This window comes from Lolium perenne, chromosome 4 (assembly GCF_019359855.2).
Source record: "Lolium perenne isolate Kyuss_39 chromosome 4, Kyuss_2.0, whole genome shotgun sequence".
In the NCBI taxonomy this organism is placed as follows: domain Eukaryota; kingdom Viridiplantae; phylum Streptophyta; class Magnoliopsida; order Poales; family Poaceae; genus Lolium; species Lolium perenne.
The window spans coordinates 192,641,625-192,664,832 of NC_067247.2; the positions used below are offsets into that span (position 1 = coordinate 192,641,625).

The following is a 23,208-nucleotide window of genomic DNA, read 5'->3' on the forward strand; positions in this document are numbered from 1 at the left end:
GGACTGCTGAGAATCCACCCCGCCGTGCTAGTGGTCGCGTACCCACTGCAGCTCATCAGACTACTGACACTGGCAGCTCGGAGAGGAGAAGAACCAAGTCAGTTGGTGGTAAGAAAAAGGATAAGCATGCCGCCCAAGAGGATGAAATAGTGCTAGATTTCAATCTTGCGGATGCACACCGTGGTGATTGGCGGGAAGTGAGGACGGTGAATTCGTACCGCTATGAGCACCGGACTTACACTGGTGGGGACAAGTTCTTCTGGACCAAGACACAAGCGGCCCTATGGAATGGTTTCTATGATACTCAAGAGTGTATGAAGAATGGTGCTGTTGTGATGCCCAAGGCCATCAATCCTGAAGAGCTTGCCTTGCATGAAGCCACAAAGTACCGCTTTGTGGTTGAAACCTTGAAGGGTATGGGACTATATGACCTTGTGTGCCTAAAGCCCGATGATGCACAAGAAGATCCCACCTATTGTCCTCTCCTAATACGTCAGTTCCATTGCACCGTCTTCTTCCATGATAATGCGGACCGCACCATGACTTGGATGACTGGCAGGGAGAAGTACTCCTGCACCTACACTCAGTTCTGTGCAGCCATGGGTTTTGGTGGTGACCGTGCTCAAGGGTACAGAATTCATACTCGGCCTAAGATGACTAGAGGTGACATCTCCTTTTGCTATCCCACTAACCCCACAGCTGGGTCTCCCACTATCTCTGGGATGTACTACTCATATCTTGTTCTTGCCAAGATGTTCCGTGAGAGTCTCACCAGCAAGTTAGGCGATACTAGTGAAGTCAGGAACTACCACCTGAATCTGATGTACTATTGCCACCCTGCCAGGATAAGGAAGATTGATGGTTGTGATCTTATTCACTGTGAACTGAAGTGTGCAGTTATGGACCGCATGACTCCCAACTATGCTCAGTATGTTCAGCAGCTCATCAACTACATTGTTCCTGCTCCTCTCAACACTCTTGATGAAAGGGTCATCATGGAACCATTCAGGTTCCCTACTCAGGACGGCCGCCCGGAAGTTCCTTCCATGATGCCCTCCAATGAGCACCGTTCCAAGGAACACCATGATCCTGCAGCAAGCTCCAGTTACTCTCGGCGCCCTCAGCGTGGTGCCGCTCGCTTCTTCTCCAGCATGTGGCAGATGTGCAAGAATACCAATGATGTTGCACATCAGAGTCTTGCCTTGAACCAGGAGACACGGAGGAGACAAAGTGAGTTCATGGCTGCACGGAATGCTCCTGTGTTCCTCCTTCTGGCCCTGAGATGGAGCCTGTGGTTGCACCTGCTTGGGAGATGCCTCCCATTACTGATGAGATGCTCCAGAACTTCGACCTATCCATGTATGCTCATGGTGGCCCTCCTCCTCGGACTGCTCATGCTCCTACTCCTACTGATGATGATGGTGATGAGGATGAAGGTGATGCGGCTGCGCGCGATGATGGCGGCTCCTACTCCGTCGGGCATCAGTTCTTTTGATGGGTGCGATAGCATCTCTCCTCTTTTCTTCGCCTTTTTGGTGTTCCGATGCCAAAGGGGGAGAAGAGAGTAGAGTCTAGGACCACAGGGGTTCTTTGATTGTCACAAGCCATGGGTGTTGCTTTATTTGAATCTTATATGGCTTGTGCTTATTTGCTTTGATTTCTCAAGAACCATTTGCTACTTCGAATAATTTGTGTATGGACGTGTATGGACGACTATTTCTATGTTTAATCACTCTATTCGGATAATCATGCTTTATGCTTATATATCTTGATATACTTGTCCATACCATGCTTGTTTCCTAAAGATATTGAGGGAGCTTCTCATATTCCACAAATGGTGCACTTTGCATTCAAACGCAAATTCTCCAAGTGCACACATTATGGGGGAGCTGTCATAATATCTTATATGGAATCAAGGTTTAGAGCTTATCATAATATCTATATGTGACTCTCGCTCGGTTTGTCATCGTATACCAAAAAGGGGGAGATTGTAAGGGTATTTTACCCTTATCCATTATTTTGGTAACAATGACACCGTGCTAGAGTATTTGGCCTAATACATTTATAAGGATTATCTCAGGTATTAGGCAAAGAGGCATAAATGGTGTATCAAAGGAACAAGAAGGCTAAAAGAGACCCCCCACTTCAACAACAATCAAAAAGGGGTCTACAGCAGAAATCCGGTTTGCCGCCCGGTCAGCCGGCCTCACAACCGGCCAGTCCGGCGAGCAACCCGGTCAACCGGGCGCCAACCGGGCGCCAACCGGGCTCCAAACGAGCACCTAACAGATCCGGTTTGCCGCCCGGTCAGCCGGCCTACAGACCGGCGGGTCCGACGCACCGTCCGGTCGACCGGGCGCCAACCGGGCACCAACCGGGCGCCAACCGGAGGAGCATCCTGGACGTCGCAAAAGTGTCTCCAGTCTGGGTCCGGTCTACCATCCGGTCACAACTGGCAGGTCCGGTCACTGGTCCGGTCTGACCGGCCTCTGCACCGGACAATCCGGTGTGGGGTCCGGTTGACCGGGTTTGACGAGAGAAACGATGAGGTGGCAAGTGACCAACGGCCATATTTCGAAGAACACTATAAATAGGCCTTCTCCTACCTCTGAACAGTTAGGCACTACACTACAAGCTGTTCTTGAGCTCTCTCTCTCTTACTCCATTGCTAGAAACACCAAAAGCCTCCGATCTCCCTCCTCCTCCACCCAAACTCAAATCCCTCTGGGGAAACGTTAGAGGAGGACCCGATCTACTGTTCTACCAAGCCAAATCTCATTCCCCCTTGTATTCATCGAGAAGCTTGCTTCCTAGGGTTCCTTGGAAACCCTAGGTGGGCAAGAGGAGTCCGGAAGCATCCGGGCTGTGGATTTGCTCCGGGCAAGATTGTCAAGGTTTGGAGGCTACCTCAAAGTCTACCACAAGTGAGTGAGCTATTCCTTCGTGGAATAGGCTCCGGAGAATAGGGTGAGCCTTCGTGGCGTGGGGAATCCTTCGTGGAACCTCCACCCCTCCAAACGTGACGTACCTTCTTGCAAAGGAAGGGAACACGGGAATACATCCTCGTCTCCGCGTGCTATCGGTTATCTCTAACCGACCTCCTTACTTGTGATTTAACTGCCTGTGAGAGCCTTCGTGCTCGAGTTAGTTGTATCCTCATATAGGTTGCTTCACCTAGTTTGCATTAGGCTCACCTTTATATTCCGCAAAGCCTAATATTGCAAAGAAAGAATTAAAATCTATAGAAACCTATTCACCCCCCTAGGTTTACCATCTCTATACTTTCACCTCCATATGGAGGTTGAAATCCTGGAAGTGAGCCGCCATTCGGCCATAGGATGCAGGGGCAAGGCAGCATGAGTCCCTTGGTGATGAACTTTCCATAGAGCGCTTCTGAGAATTTCGGCAATCTCCACGACTGGCCATTTTAACTATGTGTGAAGGCATGTTCTGTACTAGTGTGCAGAAAATTGTGCCGATATGATAGGTACAGTGGAGCGAAGCGGGGTGAGCAAAGCATTTAGCAGCCATCGCTACCTTTAAACATCCATCTACATCATCCCCACAATACATCATGAAGCAAGAGATGAAAAATCTACCATACAACAATCACATCTACTTAGATGAACCACACGCTAACAAATCTAAGCTACCAGAATAGGGTTAGAAGTTACTCACAAAACTCTAACCATTGGATGACGAGGACGACATCTCTAAAAACTGGAGGGACAAGACTTGTTGCAGAAGAGCTCCACCAACAGGAGTTGATGGTGCCGCTTACCTGCTCGTTGGTGAAGAAGCTTTTGCAGATAGAGAGCTTAAATGGGAAGAAATGTTGGCGCGGGATTTGTCGGTGAGCCAGAGTGTGGGGGTAATAGGTGGTGTCAATCGACTGGAGGTGACCCAATTTCTTCCATCCATTTTTTTTAGACGCCGGAGAGCTCCGCCATCTCTCGCTCGCACAAGCTCAACGCCGCGTTTCCACTCCGAGCAAAAACATTTCGTCTTATAGAGGCTCTTCGCTGCTTTAAGAAACATACAGTGGAGATAATATTTTTTTCAAGGAGAAACCAAATACCCCTTTTTCGGCCCACTGAAGCTGGGAAGCCAAAATCGAAATACCCGTGTTTCGGACAAAAAAGTAGGCATTATCTGTGTGTCTTCAGCAAGGAAAAAAAATAGCGCGCTATAACAAAATAGCGTCGTCCGAAAAATGCGCTATTAGCGTGCTATAGCGCCGAAATAATGTAGCGCGGGCTGTCTAGAAACGCTATAGCGTGCTATTAGCGCCGAAATAGCGCGCTATTTTTTTCCATGGTCTTCAGCGATGCATGTGTCTTTCAGATATGCAATCCTGACAGTATGAAAATACTGGCTCAGCCCCTGGCCCAGCCCCGGCGAGTAGGGACTCCAGCTAATCAATCGTGACACACGCGCACGCAAAAAATGAGTGTGAAGTCTGTAGCCCCACATTCCATCTTACCAGCTTACTGACGCCAAATTTCTATTTATATGGCTTTGCGAGCCTCCAGTTGGGAACTCACGAGATCCAAAGCTAGTAGAAGTCTTTAACCAGGAGTGTGAGCAAATCATGAGCAGCAACGCCGACGCGACGATGACCTGCCCGCCGCCGTCCCAGGGGAAGCTCATCACGGTGCTGAGCATCGACGGCGGCGGCATCCGCGGCCTCATCCCGTCCACCATCCTCGCCAGCCTCGAGGCCAAGCTCCAAGTACGACCGTCCGTCCGTAGCTCCTCGGTGCATCGTCGTCGTCCTAGATAGATAGATTGATTGATTCCGATCATTTGGACCAACGCAAACGGACACACGTGGACATTTTGAGCGTTCGAAATGCATCGACCTGTTGGAGATGCCCTTAGAAGCTTCATAAAAAGCTGAAGGCACGGAATTACAAGGAGGCCCTCTAGCTTCTATCGCCCTGGAAAACCAACTCTTTAATGATAAAGCCTTAAACTTTTAAAAAGAACCCTAACACAAAAAATCTAAGCAATCATGTTCTTGTGCTTCTTCTCCGCCACTCGCCAGAAACCTCAAGGCGTATGTCGCGCCGAGGTCCCAGAGGAAGATGCTCGTGGTGATCTCATTGCCAACGCATAACCTAATTCGTCGGCCATCTCTACACCTTCGGGGACAAAATCACTTGGAGGCGAAGCGACAGTGAGCTCAGACGGTTGGCAGAAAGGAAAGGCCTCCATATGGAGGTTGAAATCTTGGAAGTGAGCCGCCATTCGGCCATAGGATGCAGGGGCAAGGCAGCATGAGTCCCTTGGTGATGAACTTTCCATAGAGCGCTTCTGAGAATTTCGGCAATCTCCACGACTGGCCATTTTAACTATGTGTGAAGGCATGTTCTGTACTAGTGTGCAGAAAATTGTGCCGATATGATAGGTACAGTGGAGCGAAGCGGGGTGAGCAAAGCATTTAGCAGCCATCGCTACCTTTAAACATCCATCTACATCATCCCCACAATACATCATGAAGCAAGAGATGAAAAATCTACCATACAACAATCACATCTACTTAGATGAACCACACGCTAACAAATCTAAGCTGACAGAATAGGGTTAGAAGCATGGAAAAAAATAGCGCGCTATTTCAACGCTAATAGCACGCTGTAGCGTTTCTGGACAGCCCACGCTACATCATTTCGGCGCTATAGCGTGCTATTAGCGCGCTATAGCACGCTATTTCACGCTAATAGCGTATTTTTTAGCCGACGCTATTTTGTTATAGCGCGCTATTTTTTTCCTTGATTAGAAGTTACTCACAAAACTCTAACCATTGGATGACGAAGACGACATCTCTAAAAACTGGAGGGACAAGACTTGTTGCAGAAGAGCTCCACCAACAGGAGTTGATGGTGCCGCTTACCTGCTCGTTGGTGAAGCAGCTTTTGCAGATAGAGAGCTTAAATGGGAAGAAATGTTGGCGCGGGATTTGTCGGTGAGCCAGAGTGTGGGGGTAATAGGTGGTGTCAATCGACTGGAGGTGACCCAATTTCTTCCATCCATTTTTTTTAGACGCCGGAGAGCTCCGCCATCTCTCGCTCGCACAAGCTCAACGCCGCGTTTCCACTCCGAGCAAAAACATTTCGTCTTATAGAGGCTCTTCGCTGCTTTAAGAAACATACAGTGGAGATAATATTTTTTCAAGGAGAAACCAAATACCCCTTTTTCGGCCCACTGAAGCTGGGAAGCCAAAATGGAAATACCCGTGTTTCGGAAAAAAAGTAGGCATTATCTGTGTGTCTTCAGCGATGCATGTGTCTTTCAGATATGCAATCCTGACAGTATGAAAATACTGGCTCAGCCCCTGGCCCAGCCCCGGCGAGTAGGGACTCCAGCTAATCAATCGTGACACACGCGCACGCAAAAAATGAGTGTGAAGTCTGTAGCCTCACATTCCATCTTACCAGCTTACTGACGCCAAATTTCTATTTATATGGCTTTGCGAGCCTCCAGTTGGGAACTCCCGAGATCCAAAGCTAGTAGAAGTCTTTAACCAATTTAGAGAGGCCACCGATAGGAGTGTGAGCAAATCATGAGCAGCAACGCCGACGCGACGATGACCTGCCCGCCGCCGTCCCAGGGGAAGCTCATCACGGTGCTGAGCATCGACGGCGGCGGCATCCGCGGCCTCATCCCGTCCACCATCCTCGCCAGCCTCGAGGCCAAGCTCCAAGTACGACCGTCCGTCCGTAGCTCCTCGGTGCATCGTCGTCGTCCTAGATAGATTGATAGATTGATTCCGAGGGAGTGCTTTGTTTTGCAGGAGCTGGACGGGCCGGACGCGCGCATCGCAGACTACTTCGACGTGATCGCCGGGACGAGCACCGGCGCGCTGGTCACGTCGATGCTGGCGGCGCCGGGCGAGAACAAGCGTCCCCTCTTCGCCGCCAAGGACATCAACAAGTTTTACCTCGACAACGGGCCCAAGATCTTCCCTCAGGCGAGGTACGTCGTAGAAAGGTCTTAATTTCATGCCGCTCGATCGCTTCTTCCGACTAATAATTAATGGGTTCGGCCGACTGCAGGTCCGGGTTCCTGGCTCCGGTGACGTCATTGGTTGGCTCGCTGCTGGGTCCCAAGTACGACGGCAAGTACCTGCATGACAAGATCAAGAGCCTCACCAACGACGTGACCTTGGCCGACACCCTCACCAACATCATTGTGCCGACGTTCGACGTCAAGTTCCTGCAGCCGATCATCTTCAACACGTACGAGGCCAAGAAGAACCCGCTCAAGAACGCCCATCTGTCGGACATCTGCATCAGCACGTCAGCGGCGCCCACCTACTTCCCCGCACACTACTTCAAGACCCAGGATCCTTCGGGCAAGCTCCCCGACAGTGAGTACCACCTTATCGATGGTGGTGTGGCCGCTAACAACCCCACCATGGCCGCCATGTCCATGATAACCAAGGAGGTGCTGTCCCGGAACCCGGACTTCAACCACGGTAAGCCTGCCGAGTACGACAACTACCTCATCATCTCCTTAGGTACCGGCTCGCCCAAGCAGGCGGAGAAGTACACCGCGCCGGAGTGCGCCAAGTGGGGCCTCCGCGAGTGGCTCATCGACGGCAGCTTCACCCCTATCATCGACATATTTTCACACGCCAGCGCTGACATGGTTGACATCCACGCCGCCGTGCTCTTCAAGGCTCTCCGAGTTGAGAAGAACTACCTCCGCATCCAGGTGGACTCACTCGTTGGGGACACCGCGTCAGTGGATATCGCCACCAAGAAGAACATGGAGGCGCTGATTCAGATTGGTGAAAGTTTGCTCAAGCAGAAGGTGTCCAGGGTGAACATCGACACAGGAAAATACGAGGTCGTCGAGGACGAGGGAACTAACGAGGAGGCGCTCGCGCGCATCGCTACGAAGCTCTCTCAAGAGCGCAAGCTGCGCCAAGCCAATCTCAATTCCTACTAGCAGAGACTGAGATAGCAGATACGAATAAGCAGCATCAGCTAGCACAAGAAAATGTTGGATCGACCGATAAAGTGTTCTAGTATTGTAATGTGAACGAATGGTTAGTTGTTGTAATCATTCATTTTGCTTGAATAATAATTAAGTGAAAAAGGGTGAAGCACGTCTGCACGTGTAAGTCAACTTCGAGGGCACTGTATGCACTGTATTTAAATTAGTGATGCATAAGATCTCGGCGCGCACTATTCAAGACGTTGCACCTAATGTCTACAACCTTATCCTGCCAATAATATATTAAGGCAAGACGCACGTGTGCCTGAAGCGATCACAAACGGGAATTCGATAAAAGGACATAAGAGAACCTATTACCATTCAGATCTTTTTTCAGGTTTTGGCCATCTCAGATCAAAAAAGAAAAAAAGGTTTTGGCCATCTGGGAAGCTGTAAGAAATACGTATCCGGTTAACTCTGGACATGGATCGGAAGATGCTTGGATTTGGTTTTGGGAGCTCAAGGGGGTTTCTCCTCTAGATCGGTATATAAATCATACTGTGCACCAAACATCCGATGTGCCTCGGCGAATGACTTTAAAATTCATTAGATTTTGTCAATTTCGTGTAGTCTAGAATATAAATTAGTTTCTGTTGAGATTTTACACTAGTGTAGCATATATCGTTGGCTATCTCTAGAATTTTATTTCAAAAATTTTAAAACTTTGAAATACGAATTTTGAGTGCTTGCAAATAAAGGGTTACATATAGCTCGGTCTCCGTTTTAAGTTTCTCATTCATGGACGCCCCTTCGCTATAAGTTTGTAGCATGGCTCAGCATTCGGGGAAGAATCTGGACTACATATCGTCTTACATAAAGGAAAAATGTATTTTCTGTAACGCAGCTCAAGAGGATGTGAAGCATTTGTTCATGAGCTGCAGGGCCGTTGATATTATATGGAATTCTGTCCTCCTTTTGGCAGGATTGCAACAGGTTGCTCCTAAACATGACACGGGCCCTCAAAAGTTGGTGCTGTTCAGCGAGTGAAACCTTGCAAGGGAAGAAGAGCGACACTCTGGCGTGAGAGAAATAAAAGGGGTGTTTAATAAGGTTTTCATGCCTGTCCAGGTTAAAGTTGAAGCTCGGCAGTGGGCGATGGCCAGTAGAGGTCATAACTACTATACTATTTGGGAACAAACATCTCTTTTCTCATAATTTTGAGCCTAAGTGAGGATTAAGCCGGTTGCAACACGTGTTATGTTGATAGCTTTGGTTTTTTCCTGTGTGTACTACCGGTGCTGTGTAACAGTTTCGAGAGCTCAGAATCTTGGTGACATTCCCATGTTCATTTTTCTCCTTCTTGGTAATGGGCTGGTTTGTTTTTTAGGTGCGTCGATAGTGTGGTTTTAGCTGTGATGTCAGGTGGGTCAGTTTTTTTGGTTTCCATACCACCGCTTTGACCAGATTTGTTTTCCCGTAGTGACTCCGTTCGAGCTGCTCGCCACCACCCGCGCCTCTGGAATGGGGGCCGAGCCCGCGCCGGAGATGCACGGCCATCGCAGGTGCCTCCACGGCGAAGGGCGCCGACTAAATCGAGCGAGCAACATGCCCCATCCCCTTCTCGCATCATCCAGTGGGTTGCCTCTCTCGTATGCCTCCCTCTCTCCCAAGATGCTGATCTGAAAAATCGATGTGGGGGCTCTCCGGCTCCGGCAAGAAGATGCTGCCGAGGTACCGGTGGAGGCGCAACAGGGGTCACTTGCGCTGGTGGGTCGTGGCGGTGCTGCCGCGGCGCTGCGTCCTAGGATCTAGATGGACGACGGCGGTCGCTCTACCACGCGTGTAGGCCTGTGGGGGCACTTTGGTGCAGGGTGCTGCAGCCGCTTGCTGCCCCGCAGTAGTCCCTTTCCTCCATAGGCACTCTCCCATCCTCTCAGGAGGAGCACGGGTCATTCGCTGCTGCTTCTCACCACCACAAATTTTGGTTTGTAGTTGCATCGTACCATCTTCTTCGCTGGAAGGAAAGACGGACCGGCGGATCCCGGCTCACAGAAGTCATAGGCTCATAGCTACTGGAGGATCCATCTCCGTCTAGTCGCGTGCGTGAGTTCCCCATCCATTCTCTTTCCCAGGCCCAATACTATGATGGAACAAAGAGCTCATATTTGTGCATTCCTTCTGGTTTTTTTTATTACGTCTCATATGCTCTAGATATGTTTCTGGGTGATGACTATATAGAGGGCCATATAAGCTTGAATCCTGAGATGTCCACGATGTACTTGTGATTACTTTCTACAAATTGGTGTACAAGTTATTGGAGAAAAGAATGAAGTGAATCGAGAATACTTCTCCTCTCCCCTACAGATGTACCAACATGTATGCTTATCTCCAAATCTCTGGAGCAATATGCTTAATTACTTTTGGTTATTTGGCAGCAAGTAATATACATACCATTTATTTTTGATGAATATATTGGTAAGGCCTTCTTGAGTTTATTTCATATCTGCTAAAAAAATAGTTTATCACATCATCGATCTCATGCAAACAAAAAAGAATCTGCAAGCTCTTAGTGTTGTCAGAGTCATATGTAGTATTAGTTTGGCTCCACCTGTTCTACAGAATTGGACAACCAACTGCAATACCAGACCATCGACCATGGATTGCCACTGATTGATCTTTTGTGCATCTCACTGTCCAGCTTATGGCTAGAGGTAAAAAAGAAGGCATTGCCTTTTCATACAATGTGTCCAACCTCGCAAAAATTTATCTTCCAGCCAGGGCACATAAGCTCATCTCTCTTTGTCATCGTATTTGCATGTTGCATGTTAATGTGTATCATAGACTAAGCCCCAATACATTGGTTGATGTATGATATTATTGCTGTTAAAAATTCATTTGGTTGCAGCACTGTCTTTGACGAGGATGAGATCCACCCTGGACTGCATTGATCCTTCGAGGGCAACAATTCAGTTTGCAAAATGCATCTTTTCACTGTCCGGTTCTATTTTCTATACTTCATTTGTCCCCACGTCCATCTACATGCACGCTGCTCACGATGTGTTTGAGGTAATGTGTTGGAGAACACATATGGTACTGCTATTTGTTTTAACGAGACTGTGGAAACTTATGACTGAAAAAGGAAAAAGAAATAGTAGTATGGAAAATCCCACAACATTTTCTCCCAAGACAATGTTAAAGCCCCTGAAATAGAATACAGTGCATTATACGTATTTCTTCACTAATTAAGTAGCAGTAGCAGATTTAGTCAACAGAGTGTTTCCTAGAAAATGATGTGGAATTTTTGTTTATCACAAGTGATTCTTATAGTGTATAACGTTGCACGTATAGTAAGAGTTGCTTCAGTTTATACATCTTATTATAATATATAAGATCAGCATTTTTTCCTAAGGGGGTTTATACGAGTTCAGATTTTTGCAGAGTTATCTATTCATGGCCTGGAAATTGCTTTCCCTCATACATTTGCAGTGTGCATTGATAGTAAATAGTTCAATTTATGCATGGGTAGAAAGAGATGCCATGTACTGTTTCATGCTACTTAAATTATTTATGATGAAGGTGCCAAATGAAAAGTAACCTAAAGAATTATGGATAGTATATAGTAATGAGTAATCTGGGAATGACAAAACCAAGAGTGTTGTAAACACTATCCTAAGGCCAACATTGATCTATCGGGCACACTCTTTGGTAAGTTAACAGTTAACTAGATATTTTGGAATTTATATCATATTGATTGCCTTATGTAATGCATTTATGGAGCAGAACTACTGCACTTTCAGATCTACTGTGCCAAAATAGGTTCTTATTTATGTACTATACTCTTATGGTATATGGGACCAAAATGATAAATAAGAGTGTTTTCAGCTTTCAGCCTAGATACTTCCATTGATGTATTGTGGTTCTTTCATCTTGATGCATTTAATTTGCAAGTCAGTGTCCTACACTTGAACAACACCGGAGTAACAACAAAGCACAATGTATCAGTATATTACTGAAAATCACAGTACCGTCGATGATCTGCAGTGTTTGAGTTCTCTACTTCTCGGTGGTGTCAGCTAAAATCTGGACGACAAAAGAAGCATATGTAACAAGCCTACAATGTGTGTGTCATGTTGTAGGCCAGATTAGTTAACTACTACGTCGTCCAAAGGCTGAGCGTATTTTTGGTGAATAAGTTTGACAACTTGCCCATAAATCTGCCAATAAAATTTATGTATCTGCTCTATAAGTTCATCAGTGCCAGCGATAGCATCATGATTTTAGTATCCAGTTATAAACTTAAGAATCTATTTATTTGTATGTTTTTAACCTACTCTGATGAGTTAGAACCAAAGATTTTCCATATGCAAGTCTAATATGAATGGATTCTCTTTGATGTATCATGGCAAGTAATCGACGGGTTATCATTCCCACCGAAATTATACTTTTTTGTTCTGCACTGGTTATAGCTGTTGAAATGAATTTGCCTTCCTCTAGAGAATGTATTTTCGTGTGAGGAGTTGTTGTGCCTGTAGGTTCATGGGAAAAACTAGAACTGCCAATGATTGATTTATGTGGGGCCTCCCTGTTCTTATTCCTATATCCTATGTCTGTTTCGGTTTACTAATATAGTAATATGGCTTTTCATCAAGTTGTTTCCCATTGACACTCTATAATTTTGTAGCTCAGAAATTAGTTACACAATGAGGAGACAAGTTGTTGGTCGTTAGAGCCATGATGTGACCGGCGATTTCCTGGTGAGTTTAACCCTACTCCTGGGTGGATTTTCTCAAATATCTGATTATTCAGTACTATATTTGAAACACACGGCTATAATGTCATGAATGTCAATCTTTGTGGATGATTTATCACCTGATGTTTTATCATTTTCTACTTCTTATGCGACGAGTTAAGCTTCTGCTTATTCACCTTAATTATTTATTGGACGTCTCAACCTAACATTCATAATTATCTATTGTTCTGTATGTGACCGTGTGAGTACTATTTTAGTTTTGTGGTGATATGTTTCATGAAGCATTCGACTGATATATATTATAATGTTCAATGCATTTCTAAATTTAGCTTCTCACTGTGTAATTTCCAATGAATTTTCTACTTCAGAATATTTCTTGGGGGTAAGGGCACATACAAACTAGAATGAATACGCTTTCAATCATTTAACTTTGAGCTTGAGGTTTCTCGGTAAGGGCACACGTACAAAACCAGACTGGATTGGTCTAGGTTAAATCAATGTCATGTACTTGCACAACATAGGTAGCAACAGTAGAGCACAAAACGGAGGGAGTGGTATCGGTACATTTATCCGAAAATGAAAGTACTATCAGTGATATGTGCAGTTTGAGTTCCCAACTTCGTGGTGTTACCTGAATCTAGATGGCAGAAGCAGTGTGTAAGATTTGTGACTGTCACCAGTCACCACCAGAGAATGTGAGTAGTGAGTAGTGAGTAGTGCATGATCGATTGCATCTCAACTATTTGATTTGTTAGTTCTTCTTGCAGTCCAGAATGTTTTTTTCTTAGTTGGGCTATGTTCGGATCAAGGAGAACAGATATAGCAAAGGCAGCACAGAGTACATCTTCTATCACCATTTATGTATTTTTTCTTTGTTTTGTCTTTCTTCTGGTCCACCAATCAAAAACAGGTTAGGCATCCAGTTAGATGTGTAGTGTTGATCAAATAGGAGGGCCACTTGTTCGGCATCCCCATCTCTATGATGAAATACTCTGCACGTATAACATGGGCAGTTAATTATTTCAATTCATCAAAGTAGCAAAAGGAATACTTAACTACTTAAGTATGGGCAGTTAATTTTCTGCAACATGAATATTCTTTAGCATTTATTGCCTCTTGATACTATGAGTTAACAAGTCGAGTTTGACGGGGTATTGTGGGACTAATTTTTCATACATAGTTTGAAGAATGAGGTATTTGATAAACTTACCTTTTTCTGCAACATGAACAAGTTAAAATCACATAAAGGGGAATTGGACGTTCATCCATACTTTAATCTTGGTTGTAATGTGTATATATTTTACAAGAAAGTACCCAGCGGTTGACCTAGATTAAAAGGAAGGGTGCTCTATTATATGTTCAAACTTGGAGTTGGAGAAGAGAAGGGCTTCATACCGGCGTTCACATAATTTCATGCTTTCGAGTTACAGAAATTTGTCTGTCCCAAGACATAGTGCATCATAGAGGGAAAAGTGGGTTTAGGGTTCATAAATGGCATAACACATCTTTCTTTTTTTGTTATGTGTTTCACTCACTTAAAGTGCATTGCTACAAATCTTCGTCAATTCATACTCTTGACCTGCTCTAGGAGTTCATGATTGATTCAGTTCACATGATACTAAAATAAGTGAATTATCCATTCTATTCATGATATGTTTTGACTAGCCTGGTTTGTCTTAAATTATTGACATTGTGTATTTTTTATTTATTCACTTTATCCTCTAATCATTATTGTAGATGTTGTGGCTCCAAAAAGGAGACTCCACCCTGCCCTTGGCATAGATGGAAAAACATGAGCTTCATATTTGGTGATGTCATCCGAGAATCAATCTTCATTTTGGAAGTGGCACACCAAGGATTGCAAAAAAAAAGGTATCAACATCGGCTTTTTTCTCGAAATGAAATTGACTAATTGGAATAAAAATCGGCACTTCCAAATTATAGAATCTATTGGGCAGCGGTATTTTTGTATCACTTCAACTCATCCTATTGTTATGAAAAAGACAACTCGAATAAAATAATCGTAGAAAATAGAGTAGAATGCTCTTCAGAAATGAAATTGTCAATGTCATTGGTTTAAGTTTCTTTTGAATCCTTGTATAATTTGTTAAATGGTTTTATCCGCCTTTCTATCATGTGTCAGTTGTTTCTTCCCAATTATTCCAAGTATATTGCCTATGAATCACTGTGTCTTAATCTGCTTAGAATACTCCCCTTACTAGAGAGTACAGTTGACTGCGAGGCCATAATAACTCTATCCATTCAATTTCGGCTCATAATAACTCTATCCACTCAATTTCAGCTCATAATAACTCTATCCACTCAATTTCGGCTCAGGCCTTATGATGATCTGGATGTGCAGTACATCTTGGCATAATAATCGTATCCACTCAATTTTGTCTCATACCTTATGATGATCTGGACGTGTACATCTTGGCAGAGTTCTCTTTGGCATTTCTGTAGTATATGTAATAAACTAAATGACAAATTGTTCGTCCTCATGTTGCATAACACCACTATGGAACCAAGTTATGTGCAAGAGAGCATAGTAATTTAGAAAAAGATAACTGCTCGATTGTATGATTATCAGAAAAGCCTAACACCGATTCTAACAATTGGGGAGGCTTCTCATTGTTTAAAACTGTTTTGATCATTGTTAGATGGTTCAATTATTGAGAGTACTGTTTGCAGGTTAAACTGATAGAGGAATACACAAACATTGTCATATGTTTCACAAATTTTGAGCTCGACCAAAATCAACTGAGTTAGAAGTGCATCAACCCGAGCTACTTCAGTTCGAGTAGTTAAAAATTATTAGATTTACTCTCTTTTTTACGTGTTTTAATTGATGCTCTATATTTCTGTCTCTCGACATCTCAAGGCAGGGAAGGCCAAATGATGCCTAAGGAGGTGATGCAGTAATGCTCTATGTGGAAGTCCAGAAAGTAACACCAATTAGGAATTATGGATGTTGCTGCTGCATGTTGTATCAATTTTATTTGTCTGTAGGTAGTTCTTTGTCAATGATATGTATCCGTTTTTCTATTCTTAGGGTTTGGGTAGCAGAGATAACGGTGAACAAGAAACATCAAAGAGTTAATTTCATTATTTTATATATCAATGTATGTACAACATATATCTTTCTTATTTCCCCTTATGTATAGCACCCTTAGGTGAGGATATAATTATGGTTTCCTACTTTTGATAGAAGTGATGAATTATGGAGGATACATCTTTCTTGTTTCCCCTTATGTAGAGCACTCTTAGGTGAGGATATAATTATGGTCTCTCTACTTTTGGTAGAAGTAATGAATTATTGAGGATAAATTTTAGATATCCATTTGTCGTTGTCACTACCAAACTAATTGTCTCCTTTATCCATGGGATAGTCGGTTGTCATTCCTTGGGATCAACTTTGTCGCTGAGCCTGTCATTGCGATGTTTATGGTTGTGGGCATTATGGTTTGTCGATTCTGAGGTAAACCAATATCTCACCAATCTATAATAATAATATTTGTTAGTTTTCACGATGGAGCCATAAGATCAGTGCGGCGTGCCGCCGCGCCTGACCTTGGCTAGTTTCCTATTACATGAGGAGATATGCTAAAATAGTTATAACTTGGGCGTTCATTGCTCCTCTTGTAGTTCTTTTCCTTGGCCATTGTGAGGAGTGTGTATTGTTGTTGTTCTTTTCTCGATAAAGGGAGTATATTAATATTGAGAGATACCAATTACTTCCGTCTCTCCAACAACGCAAAACCCTAATAACACTGCTGATGCACACATTCAAAAAAAGAAAAATAAAACTAATATAATAAAAGTCCTGCTACAGTATGTCAGTCCTAGCAGCAACAATACATCTACCACCAAGACAACACATGAACTCCAGGCTCTCCAAAAGTGACGCCTTCAAGAAGGATGTAGTGCACAAGCGTCATCGTCGTCCGATCAAAAGATCTTAAGTTTTCACCCTAAAGATAGTCCCCGCTCTCAAGCCAATGTCATAAAGGGGCCATTGCCAGGTACTATCAATTAAGGCCAGACCTTGGATTTTCACCCTGAAAGATAAGACTCTGAACTTCACCTGTGATACCGCCCCCACTTGCATACTGCTGCTGCGAAACCCAGAACACCAAGCAAGTCCATCAACATTATAGAAACCCGAACCTCCATTGCAAGTCCTACAATCTGACCTTCATGATATTCTCCGCCTCTGATTTTACCATGGACTAGAATATCATCTGATGGGAACACAAAACAGAGCTTCGCATCGCTCCCTCCAGAACCAAATAGTCAGATTAAAGCATGGAAGTGCACGACCAAATACCAGCCGATCCAGCAAACTCCATGCATAAGGTGCAATGTTACATTCGCTGGCGGAGCCTTCCGAAAATCACCACTCCGGCCATATGAAGAAGGACTGACATCAGTACAGTCACCATCTTCGCAAAAGAGGAAACTTAGGACCGCCACCTTTATTCTTTCATGTAGAAGAGCAGGCCCCCACGCCGCCATCCGCCGTCCAACGACGGCGAAGGAGGTTCAGAGGTCAGTGGAAAAGCAGCAATGAAGGCCTACGCGACCCAGATCAAGTCCGCCCAGCCCAGAAACGAGCCTCGCGTCCCAGATCGGGCCCGCCCGATGTACGCCGGCGAAGCTGCGCCGCCACGCCGCAGGGTACTAGCCGCTGCTACCCACATTCTCCTCGCCCCACAAGGTTGTAGCCGCCGTGCTCGGGGACACCGTCCCGGCTTCCATATGATGCGGGTGGAGCAGTCCGTCGCGCGCAAGAGGTGCAGCCGACGCGGGACTCCACTAGTCCCCAAGGGCCGAGATCGGGCCACGCCGCCACTACCCTTCGCCATGCTCCGAACGCCGCCACCATGTACCACCGCCATGATGGGGAGGCCGTGAGGCCGCCACCCCACTCCAAGGTCGCCCCGCGCGGAAGGTCCCCGCCGCCATTTGGGCTTTGCCCAGCTGCCTCTAGTGGCGGCAGGGTAGTGGCGGCGGGTTTTGCTGCTGTTCTGGTTGCCATAGCCGTGTGGAACTTAGTGTTGGGTTGTTATGTTTTTTTTTGCTTCTATCTAATATATTTCACATGCAATTCTATTGCATGGTTAAAAAATTGTTCTCAGTGCGACCCCTGAATAATTTTCCAAGATTAAGGACATGTGTGCCCTAGCAACTCCCCCTTTTCTATCAAAAAACTAGAGCCGCCGCTTCTTGCGACATGAGGCTACGATTCCATCGTGCGTAGGGGTGTGAGCTTCCTCAAGTTTTGCCCGATAGCAAGGTCCTAATTAAGTATGCTTATGTTCAAGACTGTGATTAGAATGGGTACAAGGAATAAAGGTAATATATCGGTACCTATATTATGTTAGATAATACGACGGAGATAGTTTAGTTTGGTACATTTGTTGCTAAGAGAACCTGCACTATGAATGGTTATTGACGCGGGGGGAGGGGGTGGTCTGCTCATGTCTTTGCATTACGATTGGATAGAAAATGGATATATACATGATGATGACCTACAACTGCGACAACCTTTTTGCTTAGGGCCGAAGACTCTTGTTTCTCACGAGCCAAAGCTTGTGACAACGTGTCCTCGTCTTAAGTTTCCTCGTGAGATGTGTATCGGTACCTAGAAAAACTTATCTTATCTTCTATTGTTCTTCTTGTATCTTTCATTGATGGGATCTGGCTTCAACCTTTTTTTAGCCCCCCCTCTCATGCTTGGTCTTGTGTTATCTCTTCTCATCAGAACACTTGTCGGCAAAGTAACTTGGCTCATCACAATTGTAACAAGTTTTGTTGTTTTCATTAGAGAAGCTCATTCCCTTCTTCTAAAATTTTTGTTCCGTTTTTTGGCGAACAAAGCAAGATTGACTTGGATATCACTCCTTGAAGTTATCTCATTATCTTATTATTATTATTATTATTATTATTGTTATTATTATTCAATCTATTCATAGTCTTCCTTGACTTGCACAAGCTTGGCCTTCAACGCAATGTTAAGAGAAGCTCTCATAGCATGGTTCATTTCTTTTACTCCATAGCAACAAAGTAGGAGACAAGATCCTCCGAAGAGAAGTTGTTCCGAGCATCAACGAGTTGCAACTTGAGGGCCAATTGTTGATCATCGGTCACAATCACTGAGAATATCTTGCACTTGATGAAATCGTCATTCACATCAAAAAAATCATGGCACTTTCACATCCAAAACCCTTGATCTTCACTCGGAGAGCATCTAGTCTTCCATAGGCCCTACTAATGGATTCACCATCCTTGATCATGAACAGACTCATCTCCGACTTGGCATTCTCATACTTTTTTTTTGAATGAGAGAGATTCCTTCTTGAAGAATCATAATCCTCTCCCATAGCTCCTTCACAGACTCAAGATTGAAAATTTGATCACGAAGAGAACGGTGAACATCTCTTTGAATCCTGTCACATGCCATGCCATTGAGTTGGTGATCATATCTCTCATGGGGATATAAGCTAGTTGGGTTCACGGGCTTATATCCGCGAAACACCATGTCCCAAAGCTCCTCACTACAATTGCGGAGATGAGATTGTATAGAAATTTTCCAAAAGTAAAAGTGAGTTCCATCAAAATGGGAAGAAGGACCCAAATGATTAATATGGGCACAAGAATGTAGGTTGAGGATAGACGCAAGGACCACTATTAAATGATGGGGTTGCCTTTGAGGAGCCACCGTTTAAGAGTGGCTCAACATACCCAACCTCACATGGTTCCTTTGGTTTGTCTCAATATGCAACCGAGGGATCACCAAGTGTTGTCTTACCGTAGTGTTCCTTAAGAATCATAACTACTATTTTGTTAACACACTCATCGATATCAACATCATAGGCGACCTTATCACAAGCCCTTATTTCCATCATATCTTCAACCATGTAGATCTTACCCTCCTCATCATCAAAGAGTCCCATCTTGCTCTTAAGGCCATAAATCCCTTCTAAAGAGCCCTTCCTCTGATACCAATTGAAAGGATAGAAATGGTAGCCTAGAGGGGGTGAATAGGTTCTACAAATTTTCTTTAATTACATTATTTTTGCAGTTTTAGTCTATGCGGAAAAGTAGGTGATCCTAATTTAAGTTAGGTGAGGCAACCTAGATAATGATAAAATGTACTTCAATAATAAGGGCTATCACAAAAGTAAGCAACACAAGTAAAGAGCTCAGATAGGAATAACCGAGGCACGCGGAGACGAAGATGTATTCTTGTGTTTCCTTCCTTGGGAGGAAGGTACATCACATTGGAAAGGTTTGGAACCCCATGAAGGAATTCCAAATGCCACAAATGCTACCTTCTTCTCCGCAGCCTATACCAGGAAGAATAGCTTACTCACTCGTACTAGACCTTAAGGTATTATCCAAACCCTCACAAACTTTCCACGGGGCAAATCAAAGCCAAATGCCTTTGGGCAAGGATTTCCCATGAACCCAAAAGTAACAAGCAAACTCGATGAACGCAAGGGGGAATGAAACACAGCTTGGTCGAAAAGTAGATTGGGAACTCCTCTTTATTTCTACCAAAGGGCTTTGGCTGTTGTTGGGTAGAATGGGGGATCCTGGAGATTTGGTGCTTCAAATGGAGTGAGAGAGAGATAGAGCGCTCAATGATACTAAGTGAACGGTTGACCTAACCTCCTCAAGGATGAAGAAGGGGTTTATATATTCTAGGGGAGAAAAACTAGCTATTTGGAAAAACTCTGCAAAACAACCTGGCGGTAAGTCGGCGGAGCAGGACCACAAGTCAGTTTGGGCGGCAGTACCGGTTCACATCCCGGTCTGAAAACCTGCTGAACGAGCAAGTCAGATCTCTGGTTTATAACTATGGTCTGCCACCGAGCTAGGTGCCAAGAAGTTTCTAATGCCCTACAGTGTAGCCTTTGGTGACCGTCGGCCGCTGATGCCCACAAGTATAGGGGATTGCTGAAATCTTCGATGAAGTATTACCCAAATTGATAGTTCGACTCAAGGGTAACACAAGAATACCAATAAGACTTTAGTAATTGAGACGTCACTCTCAACCACACATATATATCAATAAATTCACAAAGCAAGTGGTGATTTTTTAGCTGTTGGTTCAAACAGTAAAAAGCAAATAGTAAACAGTAGCAACAGATTTCCAGTTTTCACCGGAAGTAGTATTATGTAACTTGCAGTGGCTAAAAGCGTATGCATGAGGTGGTAGTGGGGTGTTGCATGAAATATATTTATCATATAATATAATGTAATACAACTAACAAAGCATCCATCTTTCATTCAGTTGTGTGTAGGTGTGTGCTCCAAATATAGCTATGCATACTAACACAGAGAATTTGCATAACATATTTTATCCTTCTTGCCCATTTTACCGGGACCAACTTGGAACTACAAGAAATAAAGGTCTATCCTTTCGAATAGCCCAGAACAAAGCATTAAGTTTCATGAACACACAATATCCTCGAACTATCACATGTTCCCCTTGTTTTTTTCCTATCTGTCACCTTAATTCGCAGGGTCAACATAATAATAAGTAATACACCTTGCAAATAGATACGAACCTCATATATATGATAAAGCAATATAGTTTCAATACTAAAATCATGTCACTCAGGCCCTAGTAACAAGCATAACATAGAAAAGGTGTACCAACACTAATACATGAATATCTTCAAGACAAACACCTCAAATCTTGATACATGTATGGCTGATTACATGATCAATCTCATCCAAAGCCCATCTACCTCTTAAGCCTACATAGAACTACTCACTCATGGTTATGGAGAGTGAGCCCATGGTTGTTGGTGATGATGTTGGTGGCGGTGATGATGAACAAACCCTCGAAATCCCTCTCTCCAGGGTGGAGAGCAGGATCAATCCGACCCCCGAAATGAAGATCGTGGTCTTGGCGGCGCTCTGTTTCGCGAAATGCTTCGTCCTTCCAAAGGGGTAGGTTTTTAGGGTATATAAGGCACCACGCGAAGGGGTGGACACGAGACGACGATCGAGGGCCCAACGGGCCCTGGTGGCGCTCCTTATGCAGGTGTGCGCGCCACCTGGCCTCGTTTGGGCCTCGTGGATCCCCTCTCGTGATACAAAGCTCCAGGTCCCCTCTTTTGGTGAAAAACATCTGTGGCATTTTCCCCAATTTTATTTCCTGTGAAAATTGACAAAACAAGACTTTTGCTAAAAACTGCGTCAGATTCAGCAGTTTTATCCAAGTATGGTGAGATTCCAGAGCAAATCTTTCAGCAAAATGCTTGGAAAAGTAGATACATTTGAGATGTATCAACTCCCACAAGCTTAGCTCGTTATTTGTCCTCAAACAATTCAAACGTAGTGCAGAAGTGATAAAAAACTTTGACAAGAACTTTGATCTATGCATGCATAAAAAATTTAACATGGCAAGTATTCGATACATAGCTTCATCAATGAATGGCGAAGTGTAACTAAATATGCACTATGTTCATGTTACTCTATCTATGAATGGTGTAAAAGAGGTAGTATATGGCAACACTATTTGGACATGATTAATTGATAGTGGCAACAAATAACATTTTCACATCACATTTGATTGAATCATTGGCAAAGTTTTTGGGACCTTTGATTCTTTCAATTGATGACTAGTAATTTCATTATGCTTGCATTGCAAAACCAAAAAATGGGAGGATGTTGTATCATTCCAGTCCTTTAACATTCAAACTCTCATAGAAGACTCATACATGAGTAGCTAGTATCTTTAGTTGACCATATATTGGAGTGGAAATGGGATAAGTGTTCGCTTCTTAGCTTTAACACTTTATGAGTGGCAGGGGTTCTTCCCCTTTGGAGCATAAAATAATTTGGTGTGGCTTCGGGCATTTCTTAGTTTTAGCCCTTTCTTTGGCATCATCATAATAGCTGACTCATTGGGTTCTATCTCTTCTTCTCTTTTCTCTTCTCTTTTCTCTTTTTTTTTAATTTCTTCTCTTTTTTCATTTTATTTTCTTTCTAAGTGGTGGGCCATTGGTTCAAAGGCTAGCAAGAGATTGGTTGGTAAACTAAAGATACTATCAGCCAACTTATGTATGCTTTGACGACGAGGTTCGCCATTTAAAAGACTGGACCATCACAAAGACATCATCCTTCATATTTTAAAGACACATAGGAATTGAATTCATCATTGAATATGTGTCAAGTTCGAAATAAGAAGCACAATGGGATGCACAAACTTTTATTTAAAGCTACTGCCTGTCAATCATGTATAAGTAGTATTCCTCAATAATATCTCGTTTGCATCATAAATAAAGAGGAGAACACAAAGATAGTAAACATCTAATATCACTTCCCCAAGTATTGATGAACTATGCACAAGTATTTGCTACCGTTAAATTCCATACATGAATATAGCAAAGGTTTCATACCTCTTTCATCATTCCTCACGTACATATTCATCATTATTTTTCTTCCTCTCCCGACTTGAACTACGCAATATGTCACATATAGGATTAAGAAATTTAAAC

At 44.0% G+C, this 23,208-nt stretch overlaps 1 protein-coding gene across 1 annotated transcript; it reads left to right on the forward strand.

The window, feature by feature from the left end:
• The first annotated feature begins 6,478 nt into the window (after window positions 1-6,478).
• LOC127295322 (patatin-like protein 1) lies at window positions 6,479-8,133 on the forward strand. Its single transcript, XM_051325258.2, has 3 exons — window positions 6,479-6,703; window positions 6,794-6,975; window positions 7,056-8,133. Exons 1-3 carry the CDS (start codon window positions 6,563-6,565, stop codon window positions 7,951-7,953), a joined length of 1,221 nt encoding a protein of 406 aa, XP_051181218.1. The 5' UTR covers window positions 6,479-6,562; the 3' UTR covers window positions 7,954-8,133.
• Window positions 8,134-23,208: the final 15,075 nt, after the last annotated feature.

What these genes read in the sequence shown, in the direction of transcription:
- LOC127295322 (XM_051325258.2), top strand. Translation starts at nt 6,563, where the DNA reads ATGAGCAGCAACGCCGACGCGACGATGACCTGCCCGCCGCCGTCCCAG. An exon ending in GCCTCGAGGCCAAGCTCCAA is followed by an intron (nt 6,704 to 6,793) that starts GTACGACCGTCC and finishes TTTGTTTTGCAG; the next exon opens with GAGCTGGACGGGCCGGACGC. An exon ending in AAGATCTTCCCTCAGGCGAG is followed by an intron (nt 6,976 to 7,055) that starts GTACGTCGTAGA and finishes GGCCGACTGCAG; the next exon opens with GTCCGGGTTCCTGGCTCCGG.